General features: G+C 43.9%; 1 protein-coding gene across 4 annotated transcripts in view; it reads right to left on the bottom strand.

Annotated features, from left to right (window-relative positions):
• Positions 1–423: 423 nt before the first annotated feature.
• The window catches only part of LOC127000583 (long-chain-fatty-acid--CoA ligase ACSBG2-like), a 69,077-nt gene continuing 42,429 nt past the window's right edge, over positions 424–27,071 (bottom strand). For 2 of the 4 annotated variants that reach the window (XM_050864476.1, XM_050864463.1), the window contains exons 2-9: positions 17,947–18,338; positions 15,838–16,019; positions 4,940–5,132; positions 4,440–4,578; positions 4,014–4,211; positions 2,549–3,836; positions 2,094–2,340; positions 424–1,380 (exon numbers count right to left, since the gene is read on the bottom strand). In XM_050864476.1, coding sequence (XP_050720433.1) covers positions 1,304–1,380; positions 2,094–2,340; positions 2,549–3,836; positions 4,014–4,211; positions 4,440–4,578; positions 4,940–5,132; positions 15,838–16,019; positions 17,947–18,338 — 2,716 coding nt within the window. In that variant the 3' untranslated portion in view covers positions 424–1,303. Of the gene's footprint in view, positions 1,381–2,093; positions 2,341–2,548; positions 3,837–4,013; positions 4,212–4,439; positions 4,579–4,939; positions 5,133–15,837; positions 16,020–17,946; positions 18,339–24,021; positions 24,135–27,071 lie in introns of those variants that run through there. The other 2 variants (XM_050864472.1, XM_050864464.1) reach the window with 2 other exon arrangements.

The raw sequence follows: 27,071 nt of genomic DNA, 5'->3' as shown, positions 1-27,071 counted from the left end.
GTCTCTTGTTGACAGTGGTCAAATGCAGTGACTGATTGATGGTTCATTGTTGTAAAGGTACACAACAAAGTAAGTATATATATATATATATATATATATATATATATATATATATATATATATATATATATATATATATATATATATATATATATATATATATATATATATTATATATATATATTTTTTTTTTTAATCAAAGTACCCCGTGTTACTATATTTTGTGCAAAACCTAAATAAAGAATGCGTTTTCTTATCTTTATTTTTCTGTGCCTTTATGATGGCTATGCATTTTTGCATGAGAGTAAAGGGGGTAAATGGAGAAACAGATCTGACCTCCATGTCTGCTTGGCAAGACATGGAGACACAAGATTCATGAGATGAAAAATCTGAAACAAAAAAGTGATCAAATGAAAACCTGCATAAACTTCAATTTTTCTATTTAAATAAGATAACAATATAGCCCTTATATACATGATAGTTTGATACATTTACCATCACAATGGCATGTGCTGACATTATTTTCAACCCACCAAACCATATTTTTTACATTCACCACACACTGCAGTGAGGATAAAACAAGGTAGGTAGTTGTGCTTAACAATAATGTAAGTACAATATAATCTGTAATCTATTCATTAACGTGTTGGCAAGATTTCACGATATGAAAGAGTACCTATGTATATTCTCCACACTTAACTAAATACTGGTCCACCAAAGTTTCTATTGACAACACAGTTATCATTCAAGAGACAGACAGTTCTCACACTGATCAAACCAAGGAACGGGTTACCCATGTCAAAAAATATACATCTGTCCAGGACATGACCAAGTAGAAACTTCAAACAGCAAACTTAAGGTAGGATGTGATCTCAGGACAGTGTATCAAGCAAATACAGTAGTATCTACCACACACTGCCAAGAGACTTGCATTGCACTTTAAACTGTGGAAGTAATGGAACAAAACACACACCACACAGCCCTCAAAGACACCTCACATTTTTATGTACAACGGCCACTCCAATACAGAACAATATATATTTAGAAGGCACATACTGAAATGGCACATGGCAAGACCTTAGTTCATAAATTAATATATTAATGTATTTTAAATGCACCTGAAGTATGTTTTCAAACTAATGCCTTTTCAACTGCAGTGTACAATATGCACAAGTATACAGTACCAACCAAACTTCTGAACAAAACATTCAATTTTTGATCAGATTCAACCCTGTTAATAGAGTTTGAACCAGCCATCACCTTGCACCACAAAGTATTAACATCAAAGGAGATGAGTCACAGGTCACCCTTCGTAGAACCTCTCTATGGTCTCAAAATACTTCTGGACGACAACTGGCCTCTTGAGCTTCATGGTGGGTCCTGAAAGTATAAAAAGATTAGCATTGCTAGATTAACATCACAACTGGATGTACCTCCATAACTGATACCCTATACCCTCCACAAACCCTCTTAGTCCTTTGTTCTACCTCTATGAAGCGTATTATGCACCCGATAGGTGCCCTGCGCATTAATATCAATATTAAGATATATGTGTCTACTCCTTAAAAGATCTCCACCGTACATACCTCCCTTTAATTTCTCCACTAAAATCATCCAGGTGGGGTACCCCCGTCATTATTATGCTTGGCTCATGATTGAAGAGTTGCAAGTTCGATTCTAGCTTGCAGCAGCTTCTTGGCAAGAGAGAACTCTTGTAATCCTAGCAGAGTCTTCTCCTCCAAACCACAATGATCATTCTCTTCCCAAAAAAGTCCTTGCTAGTGAACACAACCACACTCGTCTATGTTTTATATTGGTGTGTCAGGGTTGGCAGAATATCATCAGGTATTCCTGAATCTCTTTACTCCATGATCACATTAAACAAAGGAACTATGCTTTAAAGTTTAAATTTGGGGAAACACTTTTAATCACATCCATTCATTCACAAAACGGTATTCTTACTATCATATGTTGACTCCTTCAATTAAAAAGTCATCCAGATTTCTTGAAAATACCATATCAGTGTTATTTTACAACAAGACCTTGATAAATTTGCTACACCTTTTATGAACTTGGCAAACAGGTATATTTACCTAATTCTCCTCCCGGGACAGAGAAATCCCTTGGAAGAACTGTCCACTTCTGTATCCTTTGAGCATTTGAGGGAGCTATTTTGTTGGCCCGATCAATGCCTTCTTGGATGCCTCTCATGACATTGGCATCGGGCCCTGCCAACACATCCTGAATGGTCTTGGCCGATGATCCAACGCTGCGACACCACTCCACACAGGCTGGAGCCAACGTGTCCAGGGGGTCACCAGTGTCTAGGTTCATGTTGGTCTGAAAATAAAAGAAAATAGATAGTCAAATGGAATTTTTAAAACACCAGAAAAAAGGACAAACAATCTATATGAATAATTTTCCACAGCTATGTATTAAATTTTACATTGTGATAACTTGAAGTCATTGTCACTTAGAATCACATAGCACCAAATTTTCATGAATACTCAGGGAATATTTTTGTGAATGATCAGCCAACACACCATACCTTCAGAGTCAGCAAGACAGACAAGAATTTCCTCTTGTCTCCAATTAGCATGCTATTGCTCAGGCAGGGCAGCTCAGCCTTCAGGTTGTCCTCAACGAGCACTGGTGCAACATTCTCCCCACCAGCCGTGATGATGAGCTCCTTGATGCGGCCAGTGATGAACAGGAAGCCGTCACTGTCCAGTCTGCCAATATCCCCTGAGTGCAGCCAGCCCTCATCATCAATGGCTTCGTGTGTCTTCTCCTCCATCCTCAGGTAGCCCATTGCTACATGTCTGCCACCCATGCATACTTCACCATTTCCTTCCTTGTCTGGCTTGTCCAGTTTGGTGTAGCAGCCTGGCACAGTGCGTCCTGCACTTCCAATTTTGAAAGCCTTTTCCGTGCCTATGGTGTGGGGTCCTGTGGACTCAGACATGCCATAAATTTCTGTGAGAGGTATGTCAAGGCTGTGGAAGTATTGCACTATATCTGGAGCAATGGGAGCAGCACCCGAGAGGAAAAGTTCACACCTGTCTAGGCCAAGAACACCTCTGATTTTCTTAAAGACAACAGCATTGGCAATAGTATAGCCAAATGGTTTGGAGAAGTCTTGTCGCTGCTTGCGATTATTTGTTTCTATGCCAACAGACTTGGCCCAGGTAGCAATGGACTTTTTCACTCCAGTGGTTTTGCGTCCAACCTCCATCATCTTCTCATGTATCTTTTCCCATACACGAGGAACACCAAGGAATCTGGTGGGCCTAATTTCCTTTAGGGTTTGCCCCAAGCTGCCTTTCAAGGCATCTGGCTGGGCAAAGTATAATGTGGCTCCAGCATACATGGAGATGTAAATGTCTGCCATCTGAGCTGCAACATGTGACAGGGGCAGGAAGCTCACGATTACCTCTTTCCCGGCATGGAATTCTGCATTAATGCAGTTAGCATGTGCTGTCCAGGTGATGTTGTCATGGCTAAGCATCACACCCTTGGGGGGACCAGTGGTGCCAGAGGTGTAGATTAGTGTGCAGCACTGGTTGACAGCAATGCGTCGTAGGCGTTCCTCAAGCTCTGTGTCGGGCTGGTGCTTCCCAAGAGCCATGGCACTCTCCCAGCTGATGACGCCCTCCACTGTGGGCTTGCCACTGTACTGGATGATGGTGCGCAGCGAGGGGAGGCGGCTCTTGATCTTCAGCACTTTTTCAAGTTGCTTCTGATCCTCAACCAGCCAGATCTGAGCCTCACAGTTCCGGGCACAATGTTCACAAGCCTCAGGGGAGTTGGTGGTGTAGATACCTGCAGCAAACCCACTGAAAAAGAAAAGTGAGATAAAAATACATAAAAAGTAAAACACTGCCATAGATGCGATAGTCTTCTAGTTGACAATTTAATATTCCAAATAAAAATAATCCAAAACTATATGAATGTATTTGTCCAACATTAGCACTAAAACCTTTAAAAAAAGCATGATCTGAAATGGTACCCACCCAGCAAAGATAGCAGCCAGATCACCGATGAACCATTCAGGAGAATTGAAGCCCAAGATGCACACTCCATGGTAGGGCTCAAGACCAAGTTTGATGAAGGCCTTGGCCATGGTTCGGACCTGCTCATAGTACTCATTGTAGGTAATGGCTTTCCACTCACCCCCTCGCTTCACACACAGGGCATTAGTGTTGGGATACCTACGGAGAATAAAGAGAATAAAGAGATCAGTCACCAACATCCAAGCAGACTTCAACATATCCAAAGTAAAAGAAGTAACATCCATCCATGACTGAATATCAAGAAATATAAAGTAAAAGGAGAAGTAAATAGACACATTCTGGAACAAAAACAATTATACTGTTTTATGCCAGGCATTTCTCACTGTCTTCAAACCATTTTTTATGTTCTTGCTTTGGCTGACTTACTTCTGAGTTGCCTTCTTGAGGAGGGTGGGGACCGAGATGGGGGTGTGGGCCGAGGGGCCCTGGTCCCCTATCTTCAGCTTGGTGACTCCACTGGGCTCCCATGTCTTGATGGTGTCTGTTGGAATTATCTGGTCTGGTCCTGAAAGCAAAGGATTACATTAAGCACCAAAAAGGATACCCAAAACTTGTTCATTTGACACTTCTCAGAAAATGAGTTGTAGGAAGATTAATGGATGCTTAGTGTGGGATATGATTCATATGAAGAGGAGGAGGAGCAGGAAGATATCATTAACCTTCATTTCCATGTGCACATAAACATTCCGTCAAAAGCATTGCATAAAATGCATCACATGTAAAACATCATAGCAATAACATTAATTTACCTCAGTTCCTCAGTGTGTCTTTATAGATGTAAATAAAGCCATCAACTCTTTCAAGACCTGGATTCTAGAGCCTACAAATTCCACCCTTTTTGCTCCATTCCATCAAGTATAACTTACCATTTAGGTACTCGGTCTGCTTTAAGGGGGACTTAAACATCTCGGGAGCAGCGGGAGAGGAGGCAGTCGAGGTTGAAGGAGTTTCGGGGGAGGAGTCGGCAGACGTGGTCTCCGGGGTGTCCGGGCGTGTCTCGGACAGGGAGGAGGACGAGGGGACAGGTGACTCGAGGCTCCCTCCTTCAGCGTCGCCCTTCTGCAAAATGAATGAAAAAAAAAATAAGTAAAGTAACTGACTCTGTTCCATGAATATCACATGAGTGGGTTCAGCCTGGTACGTAAAAAAAAATATATATATAATAATAATAATAATAATAATAATAATAATAATAATAATAATAATAATAATAATAATAATAATAATATTCCTTGACACCTTGTCAATGATATTAAGCAAGCAGCTTCAAAAGGCAAACAAATCACTGGCCTAATGGCTTTCAAAACACGACCAAGAGAGGCAAATGAAACGGCCCTGATTCTTTCAAATACCAAGAGTGACATTTGTCCATTCAACTCTTAAATACTAAAAAGCCTTTGACCTGTCCAGGCGACATTCAGGAGACCCTCTCTCCCTTGAAGACGGTAGCGAGACAAACACTTGCAGGAAGTCATGGCAGCAAAGAGAGAGAGAGAGAGAGAGAGAGAGAGAGAGAGAGAGAGAGAGAGAGAGAGAGTCCTAACCTCTTCAATTCCATCAAAACAGCACGAGGCAGCAAATCAAAGCAACACCCACGCAGCGCACGAGGCCGGCGGCGTCACTTCCACGCGACCCGGCTCGTGCCAGCGGCGGTAACTCTAGCCTTTTCACCTTACGAGGCGTGAATAGGCGAGTTAAGGACGAAGTGCCGCAATGCTCTTCGGCCCACTGAAGCTCATAATGTCACCCAGCAAAGTGATGGTCGCGCGCGCGCGCGCGCGTGTGTGTGTGTGTGTGTGTGTGTGTGTGTGTGTGTGTGTGTGTGTGTGTGTGTGTGTGTGTGTGTGTGAGAGAGAGAGAGAGAGAGAGAGAGAGAGAGAGAGAGAGAGAACTATCGCACTGATGCCAAACTTTCTCTTTTACTTCCTACAGTGCGCACATTTGCCCGAACACCTCTACATCTGCACCGTAACATAGCAACCATCAAGTATGATATACACGGGGTTAAATTTATCCCATCACTTTCGCAAGGACAGTGTGTGGGAATCCCCTACCACATAAAGCTGCCCTGGAAACCGTCAGACATGCACATTGCACGGTATACAGCCGTATCACCGTAAACCGATTCCTGCAATTCATATTTCTAGCAAAACATTGAACTAAAAAAAATAACGGGAAACGCAAAAATAATTATAAACGGCCAAAATTAAATATGCATATATAATGATCCAAACTCCTAAAGGATTTGGCTGGCAATCACCTTTAAAAAATCCATGCGTCAAAGGTTCTGCAGCGTGCCTGACAAATTCGACCCCGCAGCCCCTCGCCGGAGTCTAATCAAGTCCCGATTGGTGGAGATGAAAAGATATTGGCATTTATATCCACGGAGGCAGTTGAGTGTGGGCGAGAGGAAGATGCAAAGTTCAGTTTTATGAAGTAGAAGAGCTCTTTTTTTTTTTTTTTTACAACAAAGGAGGCAGCTCAAGGGCACAAAAAAAAAAAAAAAGACCGCTAATCGCTGCTCCCATAAAAGAATCAGAAGAGGCGGCCAAAAGCAAGGTCAAACTCGGGAGAAGTGTCCTGATACCCTCCTCTTGAAGAGTTCAAGTCGTAGGCAGGAGGAAATACAGATGAAGGAAGATTGTTCCAGAGTTTACCAGCGTAAGGGATGAAAGAGTGAATATTCTGGTTAACTCTTGCATAAGGGGTTTGGACAGTATAGGGATGAGCATGAGTAGAAGGTCGTGTGCAGCGGGGTCGCGGGAGGGGGGAGGCATGCAGTTAGCAAGTTCAGAAGAGTAATCAGCGTGGAAATATCGATAGAAGATAGAAAGAGAGGCAACATCGCGGCGGAATTTAAGAGGTAGAAGACTGTCAGTAGGAGGAGGAGAGCTGATGAGACGAAGAGCCTTAGACTCCACTCTGTCCAGAAGAGCTGTATGGGTGGAGCCCCCCCACACGTGAGATGCATACTCCATACGAGGGCGGACAAGGCCCCTGTATATGGATAGCGCGGGGGAGAAGAACTGGTGGAGACGATACAGAACGCCCAACCTCCAGGAAGGTGATTTAGCGAGAGAGGAGATATGAAGTTTCCAGTTGAGATTTTGAGTTAAGGATAGACCGAGGATGTTTAGTGCTGAAGAAGGTGACAGCTGAGTGTTGTCGAAGAATAGGGGATAGGTGTTTGGAAGATTGTGTCGAGTTGATAGGTGGAGAAATTGAGTTTTTGAGGCATTGTAGGACACAAGGTTCCTTCTGCCCCAATCGGAAATGATAGCAAGGTCTGAGGTTAAGCGTTCTGCAGCTTTCAGTCTGGAGTTGTGTACTTCTTGTTGAGAGGGTCTTCTATTGAAAGAAGTTGAATAATGCAGAGTGGAGTCGTCAGCGTATGAGTGGACAGGACAGTTTGTTATGGAAAGAAGATCATTGATGAATAACAGGAAGAGAGTGGGTGATAGGAGTCTCTGTGGAACGCCACTGTTGATAGGTTTAGGGGAAGAGCAGTGATCGTCTACCATCGCAGAGACAGAACGGCCGGAAAGGAAACTGGAGATAAAGGAACAGAGAGAGGGATAGAATTCGAAAGAGGGCAGTTTAGAAAGCAAAGACTTGTGCCAGACTCTATCGAAAGCTTTCGATATGTCTAATGCAACAGAGAAAGTTTCACCGAAACGGCTAAGAGAGGATGACCAAGAGTCAGTTAAGAGAGTAAGAAGATCGCCAGTAGAACGCCCCTTGCGGAACCCATACTGGCGATCAGATAGAAGGTTAGAAGTGTAAAGGTGCTTTTGAATCTTCCGGTTAAGGATTGATTCAAAAGCTTTAGATAGACATGAAAGTAAAGCTATTGGGCGGTAGTTTGAGGGATTGGAGCGGTCACCCTTCTTAGGCACAGGCTGTACAAAGGCATACTTCCAGCAGGAAGGAAAGATAGATGTTGATAGGCAGAGACGAGAGAGTTTGACCAGGCAAGGTGTCAGCACAGAAGCACAATTTTTAAGGACAATAGGAGGCACAATAAATAGATAAATAAATAAATAAACAAACAACACATGATTTTAGTTTTAGTTGTGAAAGGTGAAGGACAGCCATAGCATGATGTCTGGCTGTTGACACCAAAAGCTAGGCGAGGCAGCTTCTCAAGTTAGTATACCAACTTTGCAGTCATACACCAAACAACGTCGCGTTCATGGTCAACCAGGGAATAGAGTTTCTGGCTCGTGACGTTCGTCTACTACCGATGGTTTAACGATTCGTCACTGGGCTCATTGTTTTTAAAATAGAGGTAAACACTATGGCACTAATTGCGAGTGCAACACCACTACGAAACACGTGGTCCACGCCGCACCAGAGAACACATCAAACAGGTTTCCACCTCCATTAGGCTCCGCGAGGTCAATGTGCTGAGTTTGCGGTTCGCTGGACCCGCACCGGCCGGCCCCGCATTGGAGTCTCACCTGGTGAGGTAAGGACCCCCGCACTGACCGTTCCATGAAAGATCGTCACTTAAGGCTGCATACGGAGGCAACTTTGCAGATTTCCCATCAGTCCATTTCATTCACAACCTCCAAACTACTCGCGTCGTGACGAAAGTTTCCCTCCTCCAAGTGCACTAAAGAAAACTTCCATGAAGCTGATTCTTTACCTTCTGTGCCTTCTTCGGCGGTGCACAGCCTCTCACCAGCGGCAATCCCTCCCTCTCTCGGGTGGAGACTGCCAGGGGACACGAGGCTGTCCCTTATTTCAAAACAAAGTTCAAGAGACACGAGCGCTACAGATGGAGGCCGCTGTGGTACTGCCATACGATTTTGCCCCACACTTTCCCCTGACACCCTGGCCCTGTTGCCACCTCCCCCTTCCCACGGTTGGCCCCGCCCCCTGAATCATCCCTCCCCCCCCCCCACCCCCTCACATCACCTGCCCAACTACACCCTCACCGACCTCTTCTTGCTAAAGACGTCACATGCCATGATGTCATAATAGGTAGGTTACTCTGCTATGCAGAACGTGTAGTCTTCAAGTCATGAAACAAACAATACCCCTTGCTGTTAAACTAGTCTTCCATCGACCTCCGGAACTTCACCTGCGCAGGTAGTCTCCACGGCACGATCACGTTCCCCGAGGACTGTTACACACGCCTTGGCACCGCTTGAAGATTTATCCCTGAACACGTGTCACCCTGGTTTATTACAGGACGGGGAGCACCAGCCTGTGCCAACCCCCCACTCCTCGAGGTCGATATCTGATTGGCTGCCCAGAGAGAGCTGGCCGCACGTCATGCACATTGCACAGCCTTGGTTTATATTCTGACAACGTGTACTATGCATGTGAAAGCACCTACTCCATTGTAGCAATACATTCAATACATGCTGCTCGCAGCGTAATCATGCTGTTGCATAAGAAAGGTCAAGAAACACCTTGAGGAAAACACCGTTAGAATAAGGAAAAAAAAAAAAAGTTACACCAAAACTATAAAGTTATAATTAATTTACTGAACCCTTTCAGCCAAATTCACGGAACCACCACTGGTCATTAACCACCGCGGTACAGCATTAGGCATATATATATATATATATATATATATATATATATATAGATATATATATATATATATATATATATATATATATATATATATATATATATATATATATATATATATATATATATATATATACCATTTCCTTCAGGTAGCCTATTTAATTTCTTCTCAGAATAACACCTTCACAGCAATGACAGTCAAAGGCCAAATGGTAGTTATTAACGGAATCTTATAAGAACAAAAGTTTCCTTAACAGGTTCGCTACTAGTTACAGGTTCACTGCTAGTTATTACATTACCCGACGAGGTTGTCATTACATTATTCGACGAGGGGATCGGAGTGGCTCTAGTTACGGTGGTCGGTTCGTAACCGAGAGATTAAGAGTGAGATTCCGACTCTCGACAACTTAAGTAAGTTCGTGCTATCGGCGACCCGGTCTCTAGCACCCTAGCTCGGGATGATTGCTTAGTTACATTTAACTGCACTCCAAAACAAGGAAAACTAAACATTTCAGTATTGGCAGCTCGTGTGCACTTGTACATTACTTTCGTTCTCTTTAAAAAAATATATATATATATATATATATTATATATATATATAGATATATATATATATATATATATATATATATATATATATATATATATATATATATATATATATATATATATATATATATATATATAATAATAATAATAATAATAATAATAATAATAATAATAATAATAATAATAATAATAATAATATAACGTTCTTTTGAATCATCCCACAGTGCATTGAGTCTCCCCAGAAGACACTAAAGGAAAGAATATCAATCTGCGGGCGAGATCGGTATGACGCTGGTGTATTCAGACACGTCTTGGTGACCTTCCAACTGGGCCGCCTCGTTAGGCCTCATTCGGGTGGGTGGAGGCTCGGGATGACAACCGGTGACTCGCAGGGAGGGGAGGGGGGATAACATTACCGATTGGGAGGACTGGCGAAGCGTGTATCTGTTGCTTGCATTCGAGGACAGAAGTATTGTCTTAAGGAAACTTTGTCTCATCACCACTTCGTTGCTATAGCTTAAGATCCCCAAAAAGTGTTACATAATAGTAAACACCTCGAAGATAAGTGGGTTAACGACCTCTTGAAACATCATTCGCGAAACACTAAAAGTAACAGAGGACATATGATAGAAATACAGGCCTTTTTTATCGCAATACACGAACAGGTAACAACTCCAAGACCTGTGATAAGAATACAGGGGACCTTTTCGTGATACACGGACGCAGCTAACAACACACACGTAAAGACACGGGATGCAGGAATACGTGGAAAGAATGACGCGATATACAAACGAGGTAGCAGCGCAGGAGATGAGAGACAAGAAAGACAGAGGAAGTCTAACACACGAACCATGACGCCTACACCTCGGGCCACCGTCCACCTCGTACTGAGGGACGCCGAGGCCACACGAAGGAACTGCATGAACCGCCGACACCTGCTTCGTCCGAACACCTTATTATGGCGCCAGCAAGCATTAGACCCAGTGCTAGAATAATTTTTCCAACTCCCTCTCTTGAAGCAACATTTTAATTCTTTTTCAGTTAAGAGAAGCAGGTGGATGTGATATGAACCTTGCATTCGAAACGTGCAGGTATATATAATTGTATTTGAAGGAAGGTGGAGGAAAGGACAACGCTGACGAGAGAGGCAAGGAAGGGCACTAAGGAGGGGTTTGGAGGAGAAAGAGGAAAAAGAGCGATTGGAAAAGTGATATAAATATAAATGGGGAAGAAGAGGACAGGAATATGAAGAAAAAAAGAGGTACGGAAGATGGAATAGACTCAATAGAAGACGAGAAATTATGGTGGGAAGACTTCAAAGTTTGCTGGAGGGGAGAGTGATTGAAGTCGGGAGCCAGGACTCGGAACTGCGCCGTCATATTATCTCTCTTCGTACAGCTGTCGCGGGATTGAGGCGCACGAGCAATACCTGCGTGGCGCCACCTGTTGTATACCTCCGTCCCTGTACCTCCGTTTACCTCCACAAACGGTTACCACACTAATGACTGTACGATTACCTTGAATTTCCTGGTTCTTGCAAGTTTTTACCTCAATTTTTTGTTCGGCATCTCTCTCTCTCTCTCTCTCTCTCTCTCTCTCTCTCTCTCTCTCTCTCTCTCTTTGGCATGTCTCCACTGGCACCACACGCCTGAAGGACATCTAATTACATAATGGTGATGCAAACATGACCACTGGTGACACCTTGTAACCGAGCCAAAAGTAATGTGGAAGGGAAACTACGCAAAAAAAAAAATAATAATAATAATAATTGCGTGATAATATTAGTAGTAGTGGTAGTGGTAAGGGGTTCAAGTTGGAAGTCACGGCTGGCTACCCTGGTCTGGCCTATTTCCCATCTGGTGTTATATCTCGACGACCAACGGTTTTCTATAGTCATTACACCACCTCACTAGTCTCCTCCTCCTGTCCTTCCGTCATCCTCGCTTTTCTTGTCATTCATTCATCACTGTGCTAACTGACAACTTGCTGTGTACCTTACCTCCTTACTTCTTTTTTTCCTTGCCCGCTCATACTGTTTACCTTATACACCTCCCTTTTCATTCACTTCCTTCCTTCCTTTCTCTTTCCTATTATATTTAGTCTCTATACATCACTTATCTTTCTCGTCTCGTTCTCGTTCTTACTCACTATCGGAACACAACTGCATCTACATACCAAGTCTGACAATGCGTTTCCTACAAGCTATTAAACTATTTTCCTAAAGTGAATCATATCGCAGAAGTAAATCTCCCTCAACGTGGAGTGTCTGATGCAGGAAATGTTGGTCTAGATTCGCCTAAAGCTTCGTACTTTCTTCTTTTTACTTGGACCGCACTTCCTGTTGCGGGTTCCTCCGAATTTGCGTATGTTTTCTGAGGATTTGAAACGGCTCGATGCATCCACCTTTTTATCATTTGTTGAATCTGCGCTCTCGTTTGTATTCCGCGTTCTCCCTCTGGTGGCGGCTGCGGGTGAGCGAACTGGTCAGACATCAACCTCAACACACACAACCGAAATATACCGATGTCCCTTGGCTCAGTTGGCTCAATCAGCTTTGGGATTTTTTTGACAACTCTTCGATCACAATATCAAACGCAAACGAGCCGTATAACAATGAAAAAGACACCCAAGTTCGCATGATCCGGTTTTCTAAGGATTCTTTGCACTCCCGAACACAAACGAAGCTTCGAATATCCGGCGCCGAAACAAAACACAAACACGAACACACTAATACAATTCTCTTTCACTGGGACTTACTATGACTTTCTCACAGCCCATGATGATCCTTCCCCGCCGGTGTGCTGGGGTCTACTGGCGTCTCCTGCGGCGTGGCGTGACGAAAAGACCTCAGCGCCTCCTCTTTTGCTCTCACACGTCGACACACACACACACACGAGCGCGCCCACATGACGCATTCACCTCGGGATCCACCAATTCAGGAGCGGAAGGACAGGTTAAGCAAATGAGCCAACACGGAGGTCGTACATCGACACGTACTTGTACATACACGCATACACACAACAGTTCGTCTGTCTGCCAACTGAGGCGCCCACGGTCCTTGCTTCTACGTTACTCCCTTACTTCCTTACTCCCTCTCCCCTCCCTCCTGCTTCCTCACCGCACTTCCCGTCAACGTTGGGTGAAGCTCCTCCCCCTTGACCCTCGGCTGGCTCCTCTTCTTCCGCCTCCGCGCCGTTCGTTTGTAACCTATGCAACCGTTCCGTCACCTGTCACTTCCTTACATGGCTACCGTCTCAACATGCACAAATTTAACCACTAAACCACCTTGTCCCCGCCCCTCCCGCCTCTCTTCCGCCCCAGTCCTCCCTCGGCCTGTCTCCTTTTTGTCTCCTCCCCTCCCTCCGTTTTCTGTCTCCTTTCTTCCCTCTAGTTCATCACGCGCCACCTGTCCTTGATCAGCACCGGAAGACTCCCTCACTGTCGTCCACTGCCCACTAGAGGATAAAATGCACGATATCTGCTGGCTGCCTGGTGCATAAAAATTGTCCCATCACTGACTTCCTCTATCTGTATGACGCACGGTAGCGGTTGTGGAGGCCGCGGTGACGTCTTAATACCATGGTGAGGTTTAGGCTTGAAAGGATTGTTAAGGTAAGGAAGAAAATTGTGACGGGGATAATAAGTAGGACAGAGAAATTTGAAGAGAGCGAGGTCGTAGGTGGGAACTAGAAATGGGGGGGGGGGGGGGGGACGAGTTGCTGTCTGTGGTTCATCTTACTTGCTATGATGGGATAACTAAAGGAAATTGTGTATGTAAGTGAATAAATAGCGCCGTTGTGATCTTATTGAGGACAAGGACAAATAAACTAAAGGAAATTGTATATATAAGTGAATAGAGTGCCGTTGTGATCTTAGTGAGGACGAGGACAAATAAACTAAAGGAAATTGTGTATATTAGTGAATAAATAGTGCCGTTGTGATCTTAGTGATGACGAGGACAAATAAACCAAAGGAAATTGTGGATAGAAGTGAATAAATCGTGCCATTGTGATCTTAGTGATGACGAGGACAAGGTGGTGACGGGTTTGCGAGTAATGATGAGGGGAGACTTCTTTTTTTTTACTTTTATGATGGAATAGACGACAAAAAATGTGTAAAGTTCTGTTTTTAATTTTATGATGGAATAGACTACAAAAAAAATGTGTAAAGTTTCCGTTTAATCTTAGTCATGACGGGGAAACGATGAGAATAATGGCGATCTATAAAAAAAAAAAAGAAAAAAGGAAACTAATGCAAGTACAACAATCTTCGCAGGTCTCTAGGCACACAGTTGTTAATGAGGATGCTTGCTTGACTTGTTTATTTTCCTCTCCTTCTGTTGCTCTTGTTTTCCTGTACCTACCACTCTCTTACTCCTACCAAATAAACATGGAGGGGAAATGATGTAACGGAAGAGGCTGTGACATTACGTAGTTGATATGACATGGGGCTTAAAAGAGAGAGAAGGTATACAAGGTGATGGATGTTGCCGGTTCTGTGAGGGAGTCGGTAAGAAGTGTTGCCGATCTTGAGGTGAGCGGGTGAAAACGTGACTTGTGGAGATAATTACTCGTGGTGGAGGTCACAAAATAACAAGTAATTACATCTCATCAAGCTCGTCCTTGCTGCAGCGTCGACAATGAAAACTAACGTGCTAATGAACCAGTCAGTGGGTTTAGTGGAATTAAATTAAAGTTACGACACTTGCAAATAATGGCGGGAAAGAATGAATGGATGTAAAGGTCAATCAGTTTACGGATGCCATTGTAAAAATCGCCAAGGAAATGACTTGTAAACTAACGAAGACATTTAATTTGCGAACGTCATTACTAAGACATGAAACCGAACAATAAAATAACAAAAAGATAAAGAAAAGTAGTTAAGTGATGCGTGTTGGAAAAAAAGTAATCGTTCATCTTGTGTTAACCGTTGGACCGAAGAAAGATCACTATTTAGTTTCCCATACATAAGATATTACACTGAAAGGCAAATACACACTGAATTCACACATACATCTAAGAGGAGGAAAACCAGTTGCTTCGCCCGTTTATCTTCGTCACACGCCGTCGAAGACAATATAACTACATCCTGCACAAACACCGCATACATAACACTAACAAATCATTACAAGGAGCGTCGGCCATTGTGCCCTCATTAAACGCTCCACGGTCGATTCTTCCTGCGATAACAAACTTTCCGGCTGAGTGATCGATTGACACGCTGTAACATTCAACCTCCCTATAGCTGTCATCCATCACCTCCTCAAACCTCGTGTACTGCGTCGTGTGTGTGTGTGTGTGTGTGTGTGTGTGTGTGTGTGTGTTGCATGCTTGATTTGTGTTGCGTGGCGATTTTGAATTCTTGTTGTTCTCTTTGTTTTTCGTTGTGTTGCAGCGTTGACATGCGTTACCCTTTTTACTTTCATACCTTCGTTGTTTTGCATAAAGCTTCAGCGTAGCAAAGGACACACACACACACACACACACACACACACACACACACACACAAGAGAAGCAAGCAGGAAACAGATGAAATAAAAAAAAGGAAGTCCCAGCCAAGGAAAATGTGATAAATGACGATAAGAAGAGAGAGAGAGAGAGAGAGAGAGAGAGAGAGAGAGAGAGAGAGAGAGAGAGAGAGAGGCAGACAAAGAACATCGTCAAACACTCACCTCGTCTGTCGCCACTTCATCAATGTGTGTAATCTTCTGCTGGGAGTCAAGAGACGAGACGGTGGAGTCCTCCGTCGATGCCTTGTCCACGGCGTCCCTAGGCAAGGCCCCCGTGCTGGCTACTCTCTCCTCCACGGGCGTCACCTCCCCGCCCTTGCCGCTGCTTTCCGTAGGCGAGGCTGCTGCAGGGGGAGAAATATAGGTTCAAATAGTGGAAAGAGTAGACTATAGATGCAAACGTGATGTGGAGAGCAGTAATTAAACAGGAAATGGGGAAATGGTGTAACGGAACGGGTTGCGGCATTTGGTTGTTGATATGATGTGGGTGATTAGAAAAGGTTGAGGGCATACGAGAAGGTTAAGTCGTAGGTAGTTGTCAGCACAGTGTGGAAGGCGTTTAAAGTGTGGAAATATGAAGAATGAGAGAACGAGAATATTATATCAGAAAACGGAGTGAAAATGGGTTGTAATACGATTGATGTGAATGAAGAGAGGTAAAAGTAAACAATGAGAGGAGGAAAGAAGGTTGTCAGAGGAGATAAATTTAGCAGGCTGTGTGGGGAGAGATATTGTGGCCTAGAAAAGACTGTCCAAAAAGGGAAGAAATTAGAAGCAAAAATAAAGGGATTGCTGTGGGAATAATAACCGGGACGATGGGGGATTTTACGTTAACCAAGGACGTGGGTGGGAGCGAGAAAGTTATGCCTATACTGAGGTTGCTGTTTCGCCATTCATTTGGGTATGCGATTGTGTTCCCAATTCACACTGAGATGCAAGATGTTTTAAAATGTTAAGGCTTTATGAAAAGGTTGTAGTAGTAGTAGTAGTAGGAGTAGGAGTAGTAGTAGTAGTAGTAGTAGTAGTAGCAGTAGTAGTAGTAGTAATAATATCAGTAACAGTAGTAGTAGTAGTAGTAGTAGTAGTAGTAGTAATATCAGTAACTAGTAGTAGTAGTGGTAGTGGTAGTAGTAGTAGTAGTTGTAGTAATAGTAGTCGTCATAGTAGTAGTAGATGTAGTAGTAGTAGTAGTAGTAGTAGTAGTAGTAGTAAAAATAATGGTTGTGGTGGTAGTGCCTATATTCTAAAGCAGCGTACGGGCATTGTAACACGACGAGTCACAACTACCACCTTCGTTAATCCCTGACAAGTACCGCTATCCGTCCCTCTTGCAAGCTACGGACTGATAAAGCGACTAACAAGACCCTGCCGATCCCTGCCACACATTACCTGCTAAACATCTTGATACTTACTAGTCATCTCTAGCTACCTGGTGAACATCTTAAGTCACCTGCTAAACATCGTAAGATACCTGCTAAGCAACCTAAGAAAGCAAACTGCATCGTCATTATTCAGGATTCCACGAAGGCTAAAATCAGACATGTGACCTGGAAATAACTATAAAATGCAGGCTTGTTTGAACGTTCTTTACCGTTCAGAACTATTACAACTTTATCAAACAAAAGTATAATCTTCTCCTTTGTTGTTTACTTGCAACAATAAACTATCAATCAATCAAACGTCTTGAGATGCCTATTGAATCCGTAAAAAAAAAAAAAAAATTAAAGTTCGGCCATCTCATTAAATTATTAACTTGCTACTATGGCCCAAAATCAACAGACCTTAGAGCACTGCAAAAAGGGTACCTATCCAACCTAACTTATCCGAAGAAAAAAAAATAATAAAGCTACACCCAACGCTACCGTCAAACTTCTCAGCCTAGTTCATTCTCTTTGGTCGAGTCACGTGTGCTGTCATGAGGTTGGGATGGGTTTGTAGCCATAAGAAGGGGGAGATGATGGGCTTACCGCAGCGAAGGTTCAATACGTTTTTATCAGCGGCATGTGTTCGCTACGAGAAGTGTTAGGGGAAAGGAAGTTATCGGTGAGGGTTTATGGAAGCGGGTTATGGGATCGAGTCGCCTACCTTATCACTATAACAAGACCGACTTTGGAGATCAAAGGGTATCCGCTAGAAAGTGCCAATTCTCTCTCTCTCTCTCTCTCTCTCTCTCTCTCTCTCTCTCTCTCTCGTAACCCATATATCACCACCACCACAATCATCACCACCACAATCCAAATCAATCACCACAACCACCCTGTCACAACCCACCTGTCTGCGGCTCCTCGTTGTCATAATGCACGTTGAGGGAGATCCTGTGGCCGGCGATGATGGACCCCACCGAGCCATTGTCCTCTTGACCTCTTGGATCGGGCGCCATGGCTGCTCCTGGCCCTCTCTTCTGCTGCTGGTGCCTTTGACGGGGGGCTACTCGCGCACCCTTCAGGTAGCTGGTGGTAGTAGCGAATCCTATCCCTCTGGTGCTACTGCTGATGCTACTGCCGGTGCCACTAGTGCTGCTGTTGCTGCTGCTGTGGCTGGCACTGGTGTCACTACCGAAGGTGGTAAGCTTGCCTCTGGAGAAGGAGGTCGGTGCCGTCGGGGGTGTGGTGTTGAGTCTCGGGGCGCTGCTGTAGTGGATGAAGTCGTCTGTGGCCACGAAGCTGAGGAAGAGAGAGAACGAGGTGAACAATGATGCTGAGGGTAGAGGGAGACATGGATGGTAGTAAGAACATAACACAAGGAAAGAGAAGCTGAGATATGTACAAAAAACAAAGGTGAATACTGAGAAACAAAAACACGGATGGAGGAGGGGAGAAATAAAGGAGATAGAGCTACACAAAAGTTTTCTGTGGCATCGAAACTGAAGGACAAAAAGTCTGGACTGAGGATTAGGGGTGAAATAGGAAAGCATGGATGAAGGAAAGAGGCAGAAAGAAAGAAGAACGAGTTAAATCGGTAAATCTATCCCGAAGCTGAGGGTCGAAAACAAAAGAGAAAAAGATAACGAGGTAAATACTGAGAAGTGATAGAGAAAATGGGATACACGGGTGCAGGGAGGGGCAAAAAGGAATTAAAAAATAGCTACAGGTTTGTGAAATGAACGAGAGGAATATGGAGAAAAGACAGAGAGATGATGGAGGAAGACTGGAATGCACGAAGGAAAAAAGGATGAAAAAAAAAGCAAACATCAAGAGAGAGGAAGACACAGTAAGAAATTAATTATTTAAGACAAGATTGCATAGATGAAATGTGAAAAAAAAGAGGGAATACTACACATCGAGGAAAGACGGGAAGGGAGGCAGAGGTCGGGAGGAGTCGAGGAGTGGAAGACGGCATTAGGAAGGAATGGAAGCACAGATAAGGGGAGAGGACGAGGGAGGGGACGATTAGGCCTTGACTGGCTGGTTTAGGGTTAGCAGGTCCTTCCAATCACCACTTGTCTCCTCGTCGCTTGGAAGAAAAGAATGAAAAAAAAGTTGATGGAATGTAGTATTTTCTGGTTAGGAGAGAGAGAGAGAGGTCGATATTTTAAGACGTAGGCAGGTTAAACTGAGGACACGGAAGACGAGAGAGAGAGATCGATCGATATTTTAAGACGTAGGCAGGTTAAACTGAGGACACGGAAGACGAGAGAGAGAGAGAGAGAGAGAGAGAGTTAATGATGCATGGTGGGAGGGAGATGGGGGGTGCGGATGACGAAAGCGAGGAGGAAAAGAAAAACGATGATGAGGAGGAGGAGAGTAAGATTAAAGGATGAAGTGGGAGTGAGATACGAAGAGAATGTGCACTTGTAAACTTGTTAAACAGACAGACAAACACAAACAGGTATACATAGGAACAAGGTGCATGCATAGAAGGGAGATGTAATATGCAACAGGTAGGTATAATCGCCACTATCATTCCTCATACAAATTACGTTTTCTTTGAGCACATACGACCTTTTCTACAACAACAACATCTACAACAACAACAACAAGCCTCCCTCCCTGCATCTTCCTGGAGGCGCAACACAACTATTATTTTTTTGTCAGTCTCCCTCCATCCTCCTCCTCGTAATCCCACTCATTAGGCGAAGATTACACTGATGGCAACAAAGAGGCAAGAGATAACATGGGAAGGTCTGCTGCGCCATACACGCACTCAAACCTTTTTTTTTTTTTCTTTTTTTTTTTTCATTTCCACTCTCGCTTACCTCCTTTTCCCTTCTTCATACCTTCCTTCCTTCCCTTTTATCTTCCTTAAATACCTTCCCTTCATTCTTATTCCCTTCTTTATACTTTCCTTCCCTTCCTTCCTTTGTATCTCTTCCCTTCTTTCCTATTCCTTCCTCTTTCTTCCTTCATACCTTCCCTTCTTTTCCTTCTTCATACCTTCCTTCCTTTCCTTTTATCTTCATTAAATACCTTCCCTTCATTCTTATTCCCTTCTTTATACTTTCCTTCCCTTCATGTTCCCTCCATACCTTCCTTTATATACCTTCCCTTCTTTCCTATTCCTTCCTCTTTTTTCCTTCGTACCTTCCCTTCTTTTCTGTTCCATCTTTTATACTCGTACCTTCCCTTCCTTCCTACTCCATTCTTACTATCTCCCTTCCTTTTTCGTCCCTTTTATCTCCAGTTCTTCTTAATCTCCTCTTCTGCCTCCTCCTCCTATTTCCTCCTCCATATCATCTCCTTCCCTTCGTTCATATTCAGACTTGGCTTTGTATAGTCCTTTCACTGTCACATTATATTCTTTGGGTTTCTTTTTGCCCCGATATGCTACCCTCATTTCCTTATTTATACAATCTCCTATACATTATTGCTTTATTATTTTCTTCAACATCGTCTCCTTTCCCTTTGTTCTTCTTCCCTTGTCACAACCCTTTCCTTCTTCAGTATAATTCACCTTCACTTACGCCATTATTCTCCTATTATCCTTTATCACAATCCTCTTCCTTATTATCCTCATGTGTTCCTTCTGTCCCTTCAACATCATAATTTATCCCTTCAGTTTCTTTTATTCTCATCTACCTTCTTCATCGTCTGTATCCTTCTTCCTCCACCTTTTCCTAATACCAACACATAACACCCCCTGGCGGCTTGTATACGTGTACTTCCCCAACATATATTCCGGTTCTATCCTCTTATTCTTGTCCTTTTTCCTTCTCCTCCTATCTGATTGTACTTCCCCAACTTCTAGGCTTCTGCGAAACACCCTCTCACCACGATTCACTCCGACAAACACTTGCACCATCCCATAGACTCCCTTACCACATCATCTACGGTGCGCACTTCCCCTACGGCTTATGACTACGGATTCCACACAAAGGTGACGCTGCCGCATGAACTATGGGGCGCGAAATTCCTCTATTCAGTGACGCGCACGGTTGTTTATTCTTCCCATTTTCGTTTATGTGATGAAAAGAAGAACAGGAAGGAAGAAAGGAAGGATTCAGCATGGAGTTTTACCTCTCCTGAACCTTTGCAAAACTTGTCAGGATGAATAGAAGGATGCAACGAGGAGGAGGAGGTGGAGGATAAGGAGATCAGTATTTTGGGTTTGTTCCACGTACACTCACATTTCCCTTGCCTACTCCGTCTCTCTTTCTCCAAATGATGAGATGAAACAAGAGGAAGAGGAGGAGGAGGAGGAGGAGGAGGAGCACGAGGAGGAGAATGTGACAATCTTTTGGGTTTGTTCCACCCATACATTCACTGTTCTCTCTTCTCCTCTCTCTTCCTCAAAATAATATGGAAAGAGAAATCGAGGAGGAAGCGGATGAAAAAGAGGAGCCGGAGGAGGTATGTGTTTAGCATCATTCCAAGTATAAACACATTTCTCTCTCCTACTCCCTCCCTCTCTTTCTTCAACTGATTAGCAAGAGGAGGAGAAGGAAGAGGAAGAGGAGGAGGCAAGTAGCAGGTTGCATCTCAAGGTCCCAAAGGAGGAGCGCTTGTGCCATGACGGAAGCGAGATGTGGCAACAGCACGCAGGCCACGAGACACGCCGTAACGTTTGTCTCTTCGCCCCATACTAATGCTTGCCCTCGAGGCCCCGCTGCACGAGTTTGTCCATCCAAGGTCTGTTTTGGTTATTCTCTCTCTCTCTCTCTCTCTCTCTCTCTCTGATCACACACTTTCAAATAGATTCCTTTATTTCTCTGAGTGCACGAGAAAAAGTGTGTGTGTGTGTGTGTGTCCAGAAAACCAGATCAAACCGAAAACTGAGCACTATAAGATCATTAGCACCTCTCTCTCTCTCTTTCTCTCTCTCTCCATAGCTTCCTGGTGGTGGCTGCCCTTGCTCCTTTTCCGCACACACACACACTAACGTAGTCCCCGCAGGTCACTTCCCGCCACCTTGCCTTGCGCTGGTCAGAACCGATTGTACGCAGCCCGGGTGACCGCAGGGACGAAGCAGAACAGAACTTAAATTTACATGAAGGCCAAATGGAGACATGTTTAGCTACTCGATCAAGACTATCCTTCGACTCGACTCACCACTGATACAGTATATATCTTTTACTGTCTTACCTGAATACTGACGGAAAGCCACAAGGTCGGGAACGAAGGAAGTGGGAAAGGCTACAGGCAGGGGCCGACCAAAGAAAGGAGAGAAGGTAGCAATACACAGATAAACTTTTGACTTAACTAACCATAATTCTGTCTAGTCTTTATGTGAATACTGATATAGATGTATACTAGGACAGAATTTTAAATGATCGCAATAAGATTTAGTAATAGGCACCAAGATGATCAGTACATTCAGGAAAACTACATGCATAAAGACGACACCCACGATTTGTCTATCTGGTATTCATTCCACACGCTACTATTGCCATCCAACAACAATGACAGGACTTCAGTAATCAATATATCGAACGAAGTAAAGTACAGGAAGTTACATAAGCCGACAAACCCTTGACCAACCACTACTCCGTCCTTAGGTAAACACTTGTACTGGCAGCATGTAAATTCTCTAGGGGAGCCCATCAGCAATTCCTCACAGGTCAGAATATTACGAAACTAATGGACTAACGGTTTAAAATTCATGGCGTTGACGTAGCGAACACAACAAAACTGAAAGACTGCTTACGATGTTTACAAACGCAAGGCAGATTATTCAAAACAATTTACGCAATCACAGGAAGGGGAGAACCAACTTGTGGCCCGGGAGGTTAAAAATGAAAGTAAAAACATGTGCTATAGCCGAGGCGCACGAAGCACAGAAGTTAACATATCTACACACGCACACTGTTTTGAGCAATGAATCGCCGTCTGAGCTACACAGGAAGCAAAACGGGCAAGCAAATAGGGTTGCGCAATGCATACTCTGCGCAAGAACGGCCTTCCTTAACAGCCTAACTGGTATGTATCTCGCCAGGCCCAGAAAACTAACCGCCCCAAACCTGAACGAGCAACTCTTTAGTAGCAGACGCAGGAACAGGAGGCGGCCATTTCAAAAGATGCAATTACGGAAAGGTCAGAGGCGCGGGAGCTGACATTAAGGTGCTTTTTTTTTTAAAGGAGGAAGATGGAGAAGTAGGCGAATCGAAGGTAGACAAGGGAGATCTGAACTGGAGAGAGAGAGAGAGAGAGAGAGAGAGAGAGAGAGAGAGAGAGAGAGAGAGAGAGAGAGAGAGAGAGACCTTACAGGGACCCACAGGATGTTGACATACCCCTCAGCCACATGCCCCCCCAGCCACATGACAGATTCAATCACAATGAGACGACGCAATCAGCCAATCAGGTCACAACACTGGCATCCTCCTCCTCTATGTCCTCCTCTTCGCCAAATTAGTGTCTGAGTGTCAGCAGCCCGTCAGCCTCTCTTGGCACCCTCTGGCCTGAAGGTTTAGTGTATAAATAGTGCGTAGAATGATGATGGGAAGGAAGGCAATCTGTGTTGTTATTGGTGCTGAGAAATGATGATGATGATGATTACGATGATGGTTCTGGTGGTTACGGTGGTGGTGCTGGTAGTTGGGTGTTGTAGCATTAGTAGTAGACATAATATAAATCGCAATAGTAGTAGTAGCATAGTAGCAATAGTAGTAGTAATAATAAAAATAATAATGATGATGATGAGTCTGATTTCGCTCTGATGCATATACAAATAGGACAGCAAGAGTGCAAGAGAACTAATGCTGCATGAAATGAATAGATGTTGATATAAGTGGCAGCAGGCTAATGTAGAATCAGCAGGGTGTTTTTTTTTGGAGGTTGCTGTTGCGAGACTAAAATACTAACAAGGCAATAGATTTTCACAACACTCAATGAACACTCTCTCTCTCTCTCTCTCTCTCTCTCTCTCTCTCTCTCTCTCTCTCTCTCTCTCTCTCTCTCTCTCGTGCAGTCTTACCTCCAGCGCAAGCCAATGACACCACCATCGCCTTTACCACCTCCATTACCACTAACAACAGTGTCAGCATCTCTGTGTTTCTTTAGTTTCTCCTTCATGGCTGCTGACGGAGATCACTGCTGACTATGGCCACCAAACTGCTGACACTGATACTATACTACCCCCGAGCTTATGTGTGATCGTGGAAGGGTGGGTGCGTAGTGGTACTGCGGGTGTTAGCAGCGATAAAGAAAAATGCGATAGGACTAATGGGGTTATATAAAGTTAATGCCTTCAAATCCGCTTGCTTATGCTATCAGAAACTAAACCTTCATGGACTATCGGAGCGTGCTACCCCCAGAATAACCTTGTACTCAAACCACGGCAGATTCCTCGCTTAAAGCTGAATAGCCTTGAGGAAAACACTATTAGGTTGTGTTTGCTTACTGGAATTTAAGCAAAGATTCGGTGAGTCAGAAAAGAAAACAAAAAGAGCAACGAATGTCATGGAAAAAAAACAACTAAAGAACTGGATGACATATAACAAATACGATGATGAAAACAATGAGAGAGAGAGAGAGAGAGAGAGAGAGAGAGAGAGAGAGAGAGAGAGAGAGAGAGAGAGAGAGAGAGAAAATAAATACTAAATTTGAAATGTATGGAGAATCAGTCAGCCCCTTCCCCCTATTCCTTCCCTGAGGGCTTGAACACTACGTGACATCCAGCTGAGGTGATCTAAGGGTTTTCCCGGTCAATAAAGACTATCTCAGACGTAAACCTAAAATTATCCAAAATCCTCTGTATTTATTCATTGTTTTTTTCTTGTTCTTGTTATTTCCAGAGCGAGAAAATCCCATGATAAATCTAAAGAGTAACTTATCCCACATCCTTTTTATTTTCTTTAACAGAAACAAATCAGGGGAGACTAAGGTCGGTATTGTAAGACATTTTTGCTTTTCATATCAGCTATTTCTAAAGGTCAAAGAGGGGGTCAATCAGATTCTAATGTGTTGTTTTTTTTTTTTTTTGGTTCACGGTACAGAAAAAAGATCAAACTACCACCAGGACCATAAAACTAATCCTGGAAATGCCCCAAACTCCTACGAAAGTCTTGTCAAATATGTGAACTTGGGCGACGAAATGCTTAGCAATGCGGCCCTAAATCATTTCCTCCTTTTACCTCATGTTTGCGAGCAAGTCAAGAATGTAAATAAATAAACTCATTCACAAAACCACAACTTTCTCCCAGTGTGCAGCCTACCTAACCACCCTTTACGTCACTTTCCCTCTTTTAGGTAACCGGGGCGAATGCAAGTTCTAGGTAACCCTATTTTCGTCTGTCAGCATCACCCATTACGCAAGGAGGAAGATTCGGCCTTGCTCCGAGGGTGTTTGAGGAGGGAGAAAGAGTGGGAAGGTTGCGTGTGGCCTCAAAGCTTTCGCCTCGCTGGTCGACAATAACGTGGTAGATGACGATGCAAAACAGGACGAAGTAAAAAAAAAAGGTGTAAAGTTCATTCATGAGAGAGAGAGAGAGAGAGAGAGAGAGAGAGAGAGAGAGAGGGGCGGGGGGATAGAAATTAATACGAAACGGGGAGGGAAACAAACGACGAAGGGGCGAACCCGAAACGTAGCTTTAAAAATAACGGTGAAAATGCAAGCGCGTATCGATTTGTCTGGCCCAGTTCCCTCCTTCGTCGCGTCGCCCGTATGAGAAGAAAACATTGGAGGGTGTGTCATGGGGGAGAGAGAGGAAGGAAGGGAGGGAGGGTCATAGTAGTGACGTCATGCGCCCCGCCCTCTCCCCGCGACCTGTGAGTGGCTGAGCGCAGGGGTGGCGTGATGCTAGCGGCGTGGCGCGGCACACACCACACACATTATATTAATAAACGTAGGATACACCGCTCCCGCCACCACCATCACATCCCGTGTTGGCTGGCTCGTGGGCTGATAACTCTGTATACATTTTAAAGTCAATTTGGTTCTTTTTGTCTATATAATTGTACTGTTCCCGACTTCTCACGCCATGCACAAGTAACAAGTTGATTTTTATATTCTGTTGTTATTATTTGAATCATTATCATCATTATAGTGTTTAGTTATGTGGTGGTTTTGGCCGTGGTGGTGGTGGAATACGGATGAACTAAGAAGAAGATAAGTAATGAGGCATAATCTGGACCGGAGGTGTCTTAACATAAAGATGTGATAAAGAGTATAAGTACGCAGATGGCAGTCATGAAGAGCCAGCCAATGGTGGTAGTGGTAGTAGTAGTAGTGACACGATTTATATATCATCTTTTTTTTTTTTTTTTTTTTACTTGTGAGATGTTGTCACCCATCAATGTATTTTTTTTTAAATTCTCGACGGGACTAAGTTATAGAATACCATGTCAAGGGCAGTACTGTTTATGTGTGTGTGTGTGTGTGTGTGTGTGTGTGTGTGTGTGTGTGTGTGTTTTATTTAACCTCGCTGTCAACCTCCCTCTACTACAACAATAACAACAACAGCCTTTACTACTACTACCACTACTACTACTACTACCACCACCACCACCACCACCCCTTCTATTTTGGCAGTAACACCCCTAACCCATCCTTCCCTACCTCCAAAAATACATATAAACAAACTAAAGTAAAGAAGGGAATAGAGGAAAAAAGAAGTGAAAGGAAGGAAGGAAGGAAGGAAGGAAGGGAGGGAGGAAGGAGGGAGGGAAGAAAGCAGGCCGGAGTGAAGAGGAGAGGAGGGGAGGGGTATCAAGGTATGAGGCAAGAGTTCAGGACACATTAGACTCTGTGCCAAGGCTGTTATGGCACGGCAAGGGTCAATGAAACCATCTTAGCTAAGGGGGAAAGGGTAAGAGTCGGCGCGTGAATGTAAACACAACACAACAGATGGTTACGACGTTTTGCCTTGGTCACCCTTTTCGCAACTCCTCTTCCAGCCGTTTTCACCATTACTGGGCGACGAGATTTTGGAGTGATGCGAGATCCGTCCCCTACGATGCTCCCCTCGGCGGCAGCACGTGCTCACCTTGACGTCAGCCCCTCCTCCTGACGTCAAACCGTTACGA

This window comes from Eriocheir sinensis, chromosome 2, assembly GCF_024679095.1.
Source record: "Eriocheir sinensis breed Jianghai 21 chromosome 2, ASM2467909v1, whole genome shotgun sequence".
Classification (NCBI taxonomy): domain Eukaryota; kingdom Metazoa; phylum Arthropoda; class Malacostraca; order Decapoda; family Varunidae; genus Eriocheir; species Eriocheir sinensis.
The sequence above is the reverse complement of the archived record's forward strand: the minus strand, read 5'-3'. Positions and strand labels throughout refer to the sequence as shown.